A 15,427-nucleotide genomic window follows, 5' to 3' on the forward strand; every position below is an offset into this window, starting at 1 on the left:
TTGTGGAGCCAATAGGTGTTGTAGTTGTTCAGTTTGACAAGCCGCATGTTCAATTTCCTAGCAAAAATAAATGCAACGATGGCTTGGTTTATCTATGGGAAAGGAGATCGTGTCTAAAAATCCACAAGAAATAGTTAAAGGTGTAAGTAGAGTTGGTGTTACGATGAAACCCACAGTGTGGCGAAATTCAAGTGCGACTTGGACTGTAAAGATGTTTTTGACAGTGGAGTCCATGAAGGGTTCTGGGAGAGTAACAATGAAGTTTGGATTTTTAGCAAAGTGATTGAGAATTGGCTCAAATGTTGAGCCAAGGTGAAGATTGTTGAAGATATTCTTGAGTTCCAGATGTTAAAGGAAACTTGAGTCAAATAGGGAGTTTCCTAGTTCAAGTGAGTATCCTAATTTGAATAAGTTTTCTATTTTTTTATCCAAATCTTTTCTATATAAAAGGTGAGTTTTCATAGTGAAGAATATCCAAATTGTTACTCCTTCCACCTCGAGCAACTCAAGTAGCTCAAATTGCTACTCCTTCCACCTCAAGTTTTCTATTCAAGTGTTATCGTAATCTCTATTACATTACTGGATTTATAATGGTATATTGAGCTACTCTTCCTACGGATGTGCATTATACCGATCGGACAACGTAACTCAAGTATCTGACTTATTATCTTGTTTTGTTTATTTAATTATTCAATCGCTTGTTTTCACAACTGATAGTGTTCTAGCTTTAGAAATTGGACCTACATCTGCATACTTTATCAACTCTTGCGAAATGGACTAAACGAAAGGACGTTCGCACTTAGAGAAAATTTATGAAAATGAAAATATTACACTTATGTCCAACCATCGCGCACCAGCACTGCCTGCGTGAATAATGACAATACAACATGCAAAAATGAAATTTCCGATGGAAAAAGAAAGGAGCTCTAACAGTGCTAGATCTTTGAATAATTATTAGAGTGCACAATATACGAAAATCTATAGCTTGTCGCGTTGGCAGTGGAAATGAATTTCATTAAAATGTGCAAAAGATCTAACTACACCATTGAATCTTCTATTTTTATTGGAAGAGTAATATGATTTCATCGATGTTGTCGCAAAATCTTCGGAGAAACCGATTCATTTTGCAAGTGCTATCGGACTTTCATACTCGATATCTATTGACAATATACTTAAGTTGCTAAAATCTCAGAGCTGTCACAGATAATTAACATTGTTACAATGCTTGGAAATGACTAGACACCTAATATTCGGAAAAAAAAAATCTTCAAAAGAATACTTTACTTTTCCATCTCAATATTAAGTTTGAAATCTCCCAAAGGGGCAGCAGCTTGAGTCAAGCAAAAGACGATCTTGGAGTAACCACCTCCATTTACATCTCTGTCCAGTCAAGCCGCCAAAGTCGACGGACCGAAATGAAATAAAATAAAATAAATGTGGGGGTGTTGCAATTTCAATTTTTTTACCAACACGAAATTCAACAAGTCACTCAATGAAGTGGCTGTAAAATGGGCACTTCGATATCATGTCCCCCAATAAGAAATTTTCCTTTTGGCCTCTCAACTTCTGGAATAAGCCAATTAGCCATGGATTTTCTAGGTTTCTTGTTGAGCATTTTGGTTTCGTTTCTTTCCTCAATTCTTACGAAATTGCTTCACAAGCTATGGGGGGAATCCATTCGAGTTCAAAGGGCAATGGCTTCACAAGGCATCAGAGGTCCTCCCTACAAGTTCATCCACGGCTGCACCAAGGAAATATCCAAGTTGAAGAAGGACTTCATGATGAAGACGAACGAGCCCATGACGAATGTCTCTCATGAGATTTTATCCACCGTTGAGCCTCACATTCACAAGTGGAATAAACGATATGGTAACTTAGGTCCTACTTTTATATTATCTAACTACTCTATTGATTAATATATAACATAGAATTAACATACACTTGGTCATAAGTCGTGTAGGTCGATCTAGCGTAACCTTATTGCATTTAAATTATTTTTATATTCGAGCTCTTGCTAAAGCCATGCCTTCATACGGTTTGTAGGGGGAATTTACCTGCATTGGTATGGTCCTCAAGCTTTCCTATTTATCTCAGACACTGAGCTAGTGAAAGAGGTACTTAACAACAGAGATAAAACATATGTAAAGCCAGAATTCCCAGAGGACGTCAAGAAGATTCTTGGTGACGGACTTGTGGCGACCGAAGGCAAAAAATGGGCGAGGCAACGTAGGTTGGCGCATCTCGCCTTCTACGGGGAAAGCTTGAAGGTAGTTTTCTATCCTGTCATCTGGCATGAACTTGGGTTTCAGTCAATCTGGGTTAGATACTTCATGATTTTATGACGTGCCAAATGGCAGACACATGAGGAAAACTTGTTACATCGTGTTGATACACAAGTTAACCATATGCTGTCTTGTCATATATGCATAACAAGATCTGAGTTAGAACATGCATGAGAACAGTTGCTGCAGTATCCTAAATTGTGAATATGCAGGGCATGATTCCAGCAATGGTGGATAGTGTTCACACGCTGCTCGAGAGATGGCAGAAGTTAGAAGCCAAAGAGGTCGAGCTGTTCAAAGAGTTTGCGACGATCACATCGGATGTGATCTCCAGGACAGCATTCGGAAGCAGCTACATGGAAGGGAGAAAGATTTCCCAAATTTGGAGCGAGTTGACTATTGTTGTATCCAGAAATCTTTTCAAGTTAAGACTTCCCAGAATCAGGTAAAAACTTATTATTTCTTGCGAATATTGTATTTCGAACAAAACTGTTTTTCACTTGAAAAATATTTCACGACAAATTGTTTTCATTATAAAGGGCAATAGCTTTTCAAGATGACAATGTTTTTTTGAAAAAAATTTGCATTCAAAATGAGATATAGTTTGGCCATAATACGATTCCTCTTTCTCATGCATCAATTGTGACAATGTTTCAGCTATCAACGAGATTTATGATTTTATATGGCAGAAGAACAGCCCAAGTGCCAAAACTTGGCATGAAGGGGCCAAAACTAAAAAAATGTACACTTAAGTGCCGTTTCGGAGTAAAGTGGATCACTTAAGTGCCACTTCAGCCAAAATCCGACCAAATTACTAACGTTGCAATTTTTCGGCGAGTTGGGTGCAAAACAACATCGTTTTGCTCACTAACGTGGCGAGAAAATGCTAAAACGATGTCGTTTTGTGTCTAATGTATAAATAATTAATATAAAAATTAATTAAATTAAATTAAAACTTAATTTTATTTAAAATATTCTAAAAATACTTTAAAAAAAAAAAACCTAAAATTATAAGAGGGGGAGGGGGTGAGTGAAGGGGGCGGGCGAGGGCCGAGCCCTTGTCACCACCACCTCCCCGCCACCACCGGAAAGGGCCGGCGACGAAGTGGGGAGGGTCGGCCGGGTTCACCGGCCCCAACCGACTGACGGCGAGGGCTCACGAGCCCTCCCGGATCTAAGCGAGGGTCGCGATTTGGGCTAGGGCTTGCGGGCCCTCGCCGCCGGTCAGCCCGGCGTCGTCGGCCCCTGGCCGGGGCTCGGAGACCCCGTCCGATGCTCCCCCCACCATCACCGGCCCTTCCCGGCAACAGCGAGGAGGTAGTGAGGGCTCGCGGGCCCTCGCCGCGCCGATCGGCATCACCGGCCCCTAGCCGGGGCCCAAGAACCCCGGCCGATGCTCCCCCACCATCGTTGGCCCTTCACGACAACAAGCGGGGGCGGTGAGGGCTCGGAAGCCCTTGCCTAGATCCGGGCGAGGGCTTGCGGCCCTCGCCGCCGATCGGCCGAGGGCCGCGACCCCGATCAACCCTCCCCACTCTGTCGCTGGCTCTTCTGGCGGCGGTGGCGAGAGCTCGGCCCTCAACCGCCCCCTTTAGCTCCCCCTCCCTTTTTTTTTTAATTTTAGATTTTTTAATTTTAAGTTTTTTATTTTTTAGAATATTTTAAATAAAATTAAGTTTATATTTAATTTAATTAATTTTTATATTAATTATTTACATATCGACACAAAACGACGTCGTTTTTGCATTTTTCTCGCCACGTCGCCGAGCAAAACGACGCTGTTTTGCACCCAACTTGCCGGAAAATTGCCACGTCAGCAATTTGGCTAGAATGGCACTTAAGTGATCCACTTTACTCCGAAATTGGTACTTAAGTGTACATTTTCGAAGTTTTGACATTTAAGTGTCCCTCCGTACCAAGTTTTGGCACTCCAGTGTGTCCTAAACTTAATTTTATATACTCTCTAACAGAGTTTCAGTGCTAATTTCAGGTTGGTTCAAAAGTCGAATCACGAGTTCTTGTTTTTTCCTATTATTCTGTAAAAAGATATGGAAAATGAGTGATGATATCAAGTCTGAGAGACTTGAGAAGGCTATACACTATGCGGTGTTAGGGATAATCGAGGAGTGAAAAGAGAATGTGAACACGGGAGAAATGGATGACTACAGGATGACTTCTTAGGGTCTCTTCTGAAGGCCTATCATGATCCAAACAAGAACAAGAGAATCACGATCGATGATCTCGTGGACGAGTGCAAGACGTTCTATTTCGTGGGACAGGAAACTACGAATTCCACCCTCACTTGGACGCTCTTTTTCCTTGCAATTCACAAGGATTGGCAAGAGGAGGCGAGAAAAGAGGTGACCGATGTATGTGGCAATGAAGATCCCAACCATGAAGGAATCATGAAACTCAAAACGGTATGCCTATGTGGTTTGCTTTCTTCATGCTTTGTTCTAACTCAAATCTTGTTATGCATAAATCACAAGACAGCATATGGTTAACTCGTGTATCAACTTGGGCATACTGTTTACAGAAGGATCATCTATTGAGTTAAGTTTATTTGTGAGTATTAAGCGACAAATTTTTCTCACTCTTATCGATCCTACTCCGCACTAGGAATAAATAAAGTTGTAAACCTAAGGGAAATTGATTAGGGGAAGAGTTGCTGTAACGTTTAGCAACATTTGGTGCAGTCTTTCTTTTTCTAACTGCAATGAATGATCAAATCTGTTTAGGCCAAATTATATATTGTATTGCCTATTTCCATCACCCACGTACCTGACAGCTATGATTATCTTTAACTGCTTTGATTTTCTGACTGGCTGTGTAGCAGCTTCATTCACAATGGTAGTAGACTCCAAAGAAGGGGCATTTAGGCTAATTTACCGTCTCTAATGCAGGTTCTAGTATACCATGATCTGCTTGGAATGCTCCAGCACCCTCATCATGCCAAGGTTTGTTTCTTTTATTATAACTACTTCATCTCCATTTTCAACATCTTTTGATTTTACTCAAGCAAAGGAACCCCAACTTTCATAGGTCTCGCCAAAATTCTACAAACCGTATGCCCAAGTTGGGGATGTTATCAAGAGAGCTCTTCTTGAATACAAGGAAGAAGTGACGAGCAGCTCGTTTCCTAGTCCTGCCCATAGCCCCTATGCAATCAGTCCTGCTGATGCCAATGGATTGCTTGAAGAGTTACAGAATCTGGGGTTGGAGAAGGCAGCATCGGCAGCTGCTGCTGTAGTTGAAAAGAGTCATAAATCTAAATCTAGCGATGGAGAGAATGCCGCAAAATAAATGAATGGTGCCTTTTCTTGCTCTGCATCTTCATAATTGGGACAAAGATTCTGCAAAGTCGGACTTCTTATCAGTTTCAAATGTTGTTTCAAGTGCCTGCACTTTAGGAGTACAAAAAAAGTAGTTCATGCATCAACAGTCATTAGAACTGAAGAAATAACCAACATCTTCTCGGAATAGTTCATTTTTCGGTTCTTCTTCGCTTTTTCTTTAGGAGAAGTACTCTATCAGTGTCATAAGTTGTGTATGACGCTCACTTTGGTGCCAAAAGTTTCCGTCGGATCACTTAAGTGTCAAATCAGAAGAAAAACAATCACTTTGGTGCCACCGGCGAAAGATTCCAGCCAAAATGATCATGTGGCTTTTTTTTAATAATAAAAAAAAAAGATTGACAATGCCTTAAACGACGTCGTTTTTGGTCCTCCTTAAGAAAACAATGTCGTTTTGCCATCCTACATGGATGGCCTCACAAAAACGACGCCGTTTAACTCATTTGGGGATTTCTTTTTTTTGGATTGAAATTAGGATTTTTTTTTTCCGCCGTTGCTCGGCTGCCGTCGCTCGGCCACCGTCGCTCGGCCGCCTTCCCTCGACAGCCATCGCTTGGCCGCTGTCCCTCAACCTCCATAGTATTTGCTTGCCACAGCAAGACAAGAGAAAAAAAAACAAATAGAAAATCCCAAGGGAGAGGGAGGTGTCGATGGCAAGGGCGGAGGAGGGGATGGCGGGGCCTTGGTCGCCACCGTCATCGCAACTAGCTTCGCTAACGACCTCCATGGTGTTCTAGATCTTCGTGGCTACCATTGGCCAGATCGCTCGTGCTTCTGAAGATTCTTTGAGCTCGCACTTCCTCTATGCCCGACGATATTATTTGGGAAAATGCGGTGGTGGGGCTAAGATTCAGGGATTTGAAAGGTCGACAAGGTAATTGAAAATGAGGGAAAACTATTACAGGAGGGCGGAGGTGAGTGCATGATTTCTTTTCTAGAAAACTATTAGTATTGTGTTGGTGTGCTGCTGGTGTCGCTGTTGTTGTTCTTCAAGGATGAACCAGTCTTCGGGGAAGAAGACGACACAAAATGGCGTTGTTTGGAGATTTAGGGTTTTGAATTTGGGGGAAAGACACAAAATGGCGTTGTTTTGTTGTTTAAATGATGACTATACTCTCCAGTGTGCCACATCAGCTTAAAAAATTAATAAAAAAGTACGTCGGATTTCCGGCCAACCAGATCAGAGTTGGCACCAAAATGAGCGTTTTTCAAGCTTTTTGGCACTTAAGTGATCTGACATAAACTTTTGGCACCAAAGTGAGCGCCGTACATAAGTTATGGCACTAATAGTGCACTCCTCCCATTTTTTTTTCTTTTTAACTCCATTTGGAATGTCATCTGGCAAATAATTACTCCACCATTCTAGTCCAAAAAAAAGACTCCAGTGACTACTATATTGCGATAAGCCATTGGTTGATGACCCATGTTGTTGTCGGGAAGATGACTGCTCCGGCCATAACCCCGAGCATGCTCCGACAAGGTGGGATAGCCCGGGAACTAGCTGTTGGATGAGCCTCCTACGTCCAAAACAGTACATTCCTAATTTGCATTCAAGGAAGCGTGCGTGTGTGGGTTGTGAGGCCATAACCCCAAGCACAATCCAACAAGGTGGGATAGCCCTGGAACCAGCTGTTGGATGAGCCTCCTACGTCCAAAACAGTACATTCCTAATTTGCATTTAAGTATCGTTTTTGGGGGGTTGTGAGAATGTCTGCCTATGGCTACTTTCTTCTTTTCTATATATAACCATTAAGGCTTGAGCAGGCCAATTTGAGGGGCTGGTCCATCACCAGTCTTCATGTAGCCGCTAAGCCCAGTTCAGTGGCCTTGGACCGGCTATGTCCACCTTTGAGACAAACAATGGAAGAATCTTATCTACAAGCCAGACCTAGTTGATTCTTCAGGTTTCATGGAACTGACTGAATATAGGAAGCGACCCTTTAGGCAGTGACTAAGATCCTATTTGGTAACCAGCCAAATAGTGTTAATTTCTATTATTTTGTTCCTAGGAGTATATTTGGAACATAAATGTGTTTGGTAAAAAAATTTATTGGAAACAAATTTCTATTTTTTTTTGTTCCGAAGTAGATTTGGAATAGAATCAGTAAAAAAAAAAGTTGATTCTTATTCCCGAGAACAATTCTAGAATCAAGCCCCTATTTTCTATTTTTCTTTTATTTTTCTTGTTTTTCTTGTTTTTCTTCCATTTTCTTCTTCTTCATCCACTCACCGCCGTGATTGCCATCCATTGTTGGCCACCGCCACCGGTCACCAGCAACCGATCCGGCGAGCTCACTGGAGGCAAGCCCAGCCACTAGCAAGGCTCGACCTTGCCAGACCAAGCTCGGCTCGGCGGGCCTCCCCCAACCATCGGCGAGGCTTGACCAAGGTCGTCGGCCCTCGTCCGGCCGGTCACCAACTTGCCTACTAGCAATCGGCCACTTGAAGAAGAAGAATAGGAGAAAGAAAGGGAAAATGAAAAGAAGAAAAAAGAAAAAAAAAAGGAAAAAAGGTAATAAATTATTTATAAATTAAAAGAAAATGATTTGGAGTATAAATTTTGAACACGGTACCAAACATAATTCTATTCTAAAACTTGAAATTTTCGACAGTTATTAAACGGCTTAAAATATTTAGAAATTGTTTCCAGGAACATAATAAAAAAGAATTTCTGATAAGAAATTGTTCCCAGGAATAGAAACGTTACCAAACGTGCCCTAAAAGACCTTTGGTTTTGCTTCTTGGTTGTTCTTTGGTATAATGAAATGTTGGGCTAGATTGATATTCATCTCGTTTGATGCTAGTTCAACCTAGTAACTGGATAAAGAAAAGGCGGGACCATTTTTCGACTCTTGTAATAAACATTTAGATTTTCTGTGGGAGATCTCCATCTGTTTATTGTCAGTTCATCCTTCACTCAAATCAAAAGCTTGTGCTGACTATTGGATTATCACAGCATAAAGTGGAACCAAATCCTGCATGCTGTGACCTGTGCAAATTGCGCCAACTGATTGGGGTGCACGAAAACAAGATACTGTGAAATTACTAAGAGCAAACGGCCTTAATTTTCCAACTGTTAATGTGGTTTATTTTTTGGGTGAATATCATAAAAATTTCTAAATTGGTACAACTATGAAAAATTTATTCCAAACCATTAATTTTCCATCAAAAATCTCAAACTGATATACTTGTAACGCCCTTACTCTCCATTCGTCTTCATTAAATCTTACCGTCAAATTGGTGATTTAAATTACGTTGGATAGTTTTTTTTTTTTTTTTTTGGTAAAGTACGTTGGATAGTTGATAGATGCACCCTCCGTTTATCACAGGCTCATCACATTATTAATCTAATTTAACGGCAATCAATGGAAGGTAAATTTAACAAAAATGTACAAATTTGAAATTTTTAATGGTCAAATAATTAATTTGATGTAAATTTATCACATATGTATCAGTTAGAATTTTTTTGTGATATTAATCATTACTTTTTTCACGCTTTGTTAATCGTTCATGCACCCTCATCTATCTAGACTTGGTTAACCTTCATGACATACTCTTTCGAATCTTTTCCAGGTAGATATGATCATTAACGAATCGCTTCGACTATATCCTCCGGTCGTTAGCGCCATTAGAAAGGTCGTAAGGCAGGTCACATTGGGAAATCTTGTTCTTCCTCAGGGCATCGCCCTCCACATACCGATCCTGACGATTCACCACAGCCCTCGAATCTCGGGCGACGACGTGCATCTCTTCAAGCCGGAGAGGTTCAGGGAAGGGATCGCTGGAGCCGTGAGCAACGATGCCGCCGCGTTCCTCCCTTTCGGCTTGGGACCGCGAAACTGCGTGGGCTCAAATTTCGCGACGACCGAGGCGAAGATCACCCTCGCGATGATTCTGCGACACTACAGCTTTACTGTCTCACCGGACTACGTCCACTTGCCAACCCAGACCTTCATGATACGCCCTCAACATGGACTGAAAGTGATCCTTCATCCCCTCTAGGGTGAGTACGTACGTGCTCAGTTAGATTACAGAGGAGTAATTAATGTTCAATAATGAAAGATTATCATGCTTGTAAAGTTGCTAACTAGCTTGCCTTGTTATACTGGTTTCACAATATAATAATGACCATTTTTGTTTGTCGAGGTTATCCCAAATCATTTGTAGAAGAAGATGGTGATTTGTTTATAAGTATAAGAAAAAGTCTCACCTTTTGAACCAATTTTTGGAGTGAAATAAAATCAAGATTGGACCTAGCCAACAAACCTCCCTCTCCACCTCACGTGGGAAGTTCCGTCATGCCCACTTTTTTTCTACAATGTCAAGTTTCACCTTGGGCAAGGTTGTTTAGGTCATCATATCGGATCCATTTGTTATTGGTATGGACTTTCTCAAGTATTCTCTTATAAGTATTCTAGAACCCAACGATATTTCACATCAATATGCTTCGATCTTGGATGCAACATCGATTTCATCATAATAGATAGCACTCATGCTATCACAATACATAACAAACTTCTTTTGCTTCAATCCCAATTCTTGTAGGAATTTTTGTATCTACAAGAGTTTTTTACTTCTTTCAGTAATCAGTTGTAGACAAAACAACAGATTTTTTGCAATTTTAATTGTCACAAACTGCTCCCTTTGCAAAAGTCATCAAATAACTTGATGAGAATTTTCGAGAATCAATGTTACCAACATTGTCTACATCTAAGTAAGCACTCAACTCGGGCTTCCCATTTCCATAACATAAGCAAAATTTGGAAGTGCCTCTATCCAAGATACCTCAACATCCATTTCACATATGTCCAATGCTCTTTACTTGGATTTGAGACAAACTTGCTCACAATACCAATTTCATGAGCAATATTTAGCCTTGTATAAACCATGTCATGTATCAAACCATCCACAGCCCATGCATAAGGAATTACCATTATCTATTTCTTTTCTTCTCCACTCGTAAGATTCTCTTCATTAGTCAACTTAAAATAGCCTGCAAGCAGAGTGTTTACTAGTTTACATATACTCGTGGCGAATCTTTCCAATACCTTTCCAATGTGCTTTTCTCGGGATAGCCAAAGTTTAATGTTTTTCATGTCACGAGTAAGTCTCATGCATAGGATTTGTCTAACCGGTCCTAAATCTTTTATTGCAAAAGCTCTCCTCAACTCTTTTTCTAAGCCCTTGATTTTCTTAGCATCGTGCTCGACAATCAACATGTCAGCCACGTAAATTAGGAGGATAAGAAAATCATTATATATAATAATTATACACACACACAAGGTTTAATGAATATTTTCTATATGATAGCCAGCAGTATATAATCCATATGATGTCCTAGAATGTTTGACTAGGCAGCGGTGGGGTCTACCGAGCACCAAAATTGTTCCAACGGATAATATAAAAGAAAGCCTCTCCGCCGCTGACGTACCAAACGCAAAAATCTCTCGTTCATGTAAATGGCTGCGCTCGACGCCATCATCTCCAGGCGATCCTCCATGGCCTCCGCGCTGTCCAAGCTGCCCGCCGCCCTCTTCCGCTGCATGAGCAACGTCCCCGACAGGCCCAGCCCCCAGTCGCCGGCGCAGCGCGTGACCCTCACCAGCCTCCGGGGAAGGCACCGCCGGGGCGAGCCCATCACCGTCGTCACCGCCTACGACTACCCCTCCACCGTCCACCTCGACATGGCCGGCGTCGACGTCTGCCTCGTTGGCGACTCGGCCGCCATGGTGGTCCACGGCCACGACACCACCCTCCCCATCTCCCTTGACGAGATGCTCGTCCACTGCCGCGCCGTGGCGCGCGGCGCCGAGGCCCGAGAGGCCCCTGCTCGTCGCGGACTTCCCTTTCGGTAGCTAGGAGTCGAGTTCAAATCGGGTAGTGGCATTTGATTTAACGTCGTCTGGATTTCACGTGTGTCTTGTTTGAGGAAGTTGTTGAAGATGGAAGTTGTTTTGGGTGTCGATATGGTGCTTGCGTAAATGTTCCATTCTCCCTTCTTTTGTGAAGCCCTTTTGCGTATGAAATTAATAATTTATAATCTTTTATCCTGTGGGTCCAGATGGCTTAGGCTTGCTGATTTGTTCTCAAATGTGGCCGTATTGGTAGTCACTAGTTAGCATAGAGTGAACTCCCTACTTGCTGATTGGTGGGATCGAAAGATGCGTGGTATGGTAAGTTGTGCGTTTCGGTGAATGACAGGCTGTTGATACGGCGGTTCGGGTGCTGAAGGAAGGAGGAATGGATGCAATTAAGTTGGAAGGAGGGTCACCTTCGAGAATAACTGCTGCGAAGGCAATAGTAGAAGCTGGGATTGCAGTAATGGGGCATGTGGGGCTTACCCTCAGGCAATTAGTGTTCTTGGTGGATTCAGGCCTCAGGGGAAGAATATCTCTAGTGCCATCAAGGTACGTTTCTCATCCATTCCCATATTGACCTCATGAAGTTACTCTCAGAGATGTAGGTATCTGTGTGCTTTGTAATCAAATTAGCTTTGTCTTCTTACAGGCTGTGGACACTGCATTAGCTTTGCTGGAAGCAGGGTGTTTTTCCGTTGTTTTGGAATGTGTACCAGCACCGGTGGCTGCAGCAGCTACTTCAGCTCTTAAAATCCCTACTATCGGTATTGGAGCTGGACCATTTTGCAGTGGTCAGGTCAGTCCTTTATTTCATTATTTTGATTGGGGTTTTAAGCACGCATGAGGTGAAATATCTATCTTTTTTTTTGTGAAAAGAGATTGCATAATCTATTCTAATGAACATTTCAATTGGCTTGTCGAAAATTCATATTACCAGCTGTAAGATAAAGGTAAAGGTTTTGAAAGTAACTACACAAATGTGGCAGGGGATTCTAGTTAAATTTCATTGGATTATGGATTTCATTTATATTTCAATCTCCATCTATGTTGATTGTCCTAGTCAATTTTCTCAGGTAAGAAGGATCTTCTAGTTTGTTTATTGTAGCACACACTTCTCCAAGTACAAGGCGTTGACTTAATTTGAAGCCTGGATTTTTTGGCTCTAGGAAAACTCTTCTAATAGGACCACATTAATTTACTTGGAGACATCTGAGCAAATCAGCATTGTATCATAGGAAGACATCTGAGCTTATCATCTATTGAGTTAAGTTTATTTGTGAGGTTTTAAGGGACAAATTTTTCTCACTCTTATCAATCCTACTCCGCACTAGGAATAAATAAAGTTGAAAACCTAAGGGAAATTGATTGGGGGAAGAGTTGCTGTAACGTTTAGCAACATTGGGTGCAGTCTTTCTTTCTCTAACTGCAATGAATGATCAAATCTGTTTAGGCCAAATTATATATTGTATTGCCTATTTCCATCACCAACATACCTGACAGCTATATTTATCTTCAACTGCTTTGATTTTCTGACTGGCTTTGTAGCAGCTTCATTCACAATGGTACTAGACTCCAAAGAAGGGGCATTTAGGCTAATTTTCTGTCTCTGATGCAGGTTCTAGTATACCATGATCTGCTTGGAATGCTCCAGCACCTCATCATGCCAAGGTCTGTTTCTTTTATTATAACTACTCCATCCCCATTTTCAGCATCTTTTGATTTTACTCAAGTAAAGGAACCCCAACTTTCACAGGTCTCGCCAAAATTCTGCAAACAGTATGCCCAAGTTGGGGATGTTATCAACAAAGCTCTTCTTGAATACAAGGAAGAAGTGACGAGCGGCTCATTTCCTGGTCCTGCCCATAGCCCCTATGCAATCAGTCCTGCTGATGTCAATGGATTCCTTAAAGAGTTACAGAATCTGGGGTTGGAGAAGGCAGCATCAGCAGCTTCTGCTGTAGTTGAAAAGAGTCATAAATCTAAATCTAGCGATGGAGAGAATACCACAAAATAAATTAATGGTGCCTTTTCTTGCTCTGCATCTTCATAATTGGGACAAAGATTCTGCAAAGTCGGACTTCTTATCAGTTTCAAATGTTGTTTCAGGTGCCTGCACTTTAGGAGTACAAAAAAAGTAGTTCACGCATCAACTGTCATTAGAACTGAAGAAATAACCCACAATAGTTCATTTTTAGGTTCTTCTTCCCTTTTTCTTTTTAACTCCATTTGGAATGTCATCTGGCGAATAATAACTCCATTCTGGTCCAAAAAAAGACTCCAGTGACTATTATATTGTGATAAGCCATTGGTTGATGACCTCTGTTGTTGCCGGGAAGATGACTGATCCGGCCATAACCTGAAGCACAGTCCGACAAGGTGGGATAGCCCAGGAACCAGCCGTTGGATGAGCCTCCTACGTCCAAAATGGTACATTCCTAATTTGCATTTAAGGAAGCGCGCGTGTGTGGGTTGTGAGGCCATAACCCCAAGCACAGTCCGACAAGGTGGGATAGCCCGGGAACCAGCTGTTGGATGAGCCTCCTACATCCAAAACACTACATTCCTAATTTGCATTTAAGTATCGTTTTCGGGGGGTTGAGAGAATGTCTGCTTATGGCTACTTTCTTCTTTTCTATATATAACCCTTAAGGCTTGAGCAGGCCAATTTGACGGCCCGGTCCGTCACCAGGCTTCATGTAGCCGCTAAGCCCAGTTCAGTGGCCTTGGACCAGCTATGTCCACCTTTGAGACAAACAGTGGAAGAATCTTATCTACAAGCAAGACCCAGTTGATTCTTTAGGTTTCATGGAACTGACTGAATATAGGAAGCAACTCTTTGGGCAGTGACTAAGGACCTGTTTGGTTGGCCAAATAGTGTTAATTTCTATTCTTTTATTCTCATGAGTAGATTTGGAACAGAAATACATTTAGTAAAATTTTTGTTCCCAAGAATAAATTTCTATTTTTTTTGTTCCAAATGTAGATTTTGAATAGAATCAAGAATTTAAAAAAAAAAAAGTTGATTCTTATTCCCATGAATAATTTTAGAATCAAGTGTCACGGTCCATAAATCCTCCCGTACTCATGACACTTGTGAGTGGCGCTTGGGATTATCTGGTGAAGAGTGTGAAGTAGAAGGGTAGAACACAGCTGATCCGTGGGAGTGGCGTCAGGACGGTTGGTGATAAGCGTTCTAGAATAGAAAGATTATATCGTATAGGAGCTCTGAAGACGAGGTAGGCCTCCCGTGCACAAACTGGTCGGGAGCTGATGCCGCTCTCCCGACGAGGCCATGGCAGGCCGAAACCAGTTGTTGTGCCTAAAGAGAACTGTTGCCTTACTCGATGGACTAGACGCCTGAGCGAAGCTGGGCGTGGTAAGATCCCGTACGAAGAATCATTCACCGTATTGTTCGTGGAACAGCTAAAGAAGAAAGGGCTGGCCTAGCGAATTCCGCTCACTAGGCGCCTGCGAGTCATTTCGAGGCCAAGAAAACTCTCGGCCCGTGACAAGTGGTATCGGAGTAAGAATCCCTCCAATAAGTGAGTGAGCAAGTTGGATATCGGACTCCTCGCTCAAGTGTGGGTCAAGCAGATAAGTCCTAGTGGATGGGTGCTAGGACGAGTCGGCTTCTCGTAAGTGGAATGCAAGTTAGGGAAGAACCGAACCCTTGCTGAATGGGGATAACGTTCTTGGATCGATCAGTGAATACGAAGAAGAGGTCTACTGTCACGTTTTCAACAAGAAAAGAACCTACATTGGTTTGCTGGGGTCAAGATGCTAGTTAGGCTGAAATGGTGCTGCCAAAAGATGTGGTTAGCGAAAAATGTCACACTTGCCAAAAAGCGCAAGTGACTAAAGGGCCGAGCGGTTGAGATCAAAAGAGGCCACCAATGGAGCAAAACCTGTTTTGTTGGGCGAGCGTGACCGTTCG

The 15,427-nt window shown here is 42.0% G+C and overlaps 1 protein-coding gene and 1 pseudogene across 1 annotated transcript; both read left to right on the plus strand.

The window, feature by feature from the left end:
• The first annotated feature begins 1,694 nt into the window (after window positions 1-1,694).
• On the plus strand, window positions 1,695-9,637 carry LOC104435143 (cytochrome P450 CYP749A22-like). Its single transcript, XM_039306981.1, has 7 exons — window positions 1,695-1,869; window positions 2,095-2,267; window positions 2,495-2,686; window positions 4,478-4,702; window positions 5,186-5,239; window positions 5,325-5,528; window positions 9,209-9,637. Exons 1-7 carry the CDS (start codon window positions 1,695-1,697, stop codon window positions 9,635-9,637), a joined length of 1,452 nt encoding a protein of 483 aa, XP_039162915.1.
• Window positions 9,638-11,078: 1,441 nt separating this feature from the next.
• On the plus strand, window positions 11,079-13,794 carry LOC104432328 (annotated as a pseudogene).
• Window positions 13,795-15,427: the final 1,633 nt, after the last annotated feature.

Source organism: Eucalyptus grandis, chromosome 2, assembly GCF_016545825.1.
Source record: "Eucalyptus grandis isolate ANBG69807.140 chromosome 2, ASM1654582v1, whole genome shotgun sequence".
Taxonomy (NCBI): Eukaryota; Viridiplantae; Streptophyta; class Magnoliopsida; order Myrtales; family Myrtaceae; genus Eucalyptus; species Eucalyptus grandis.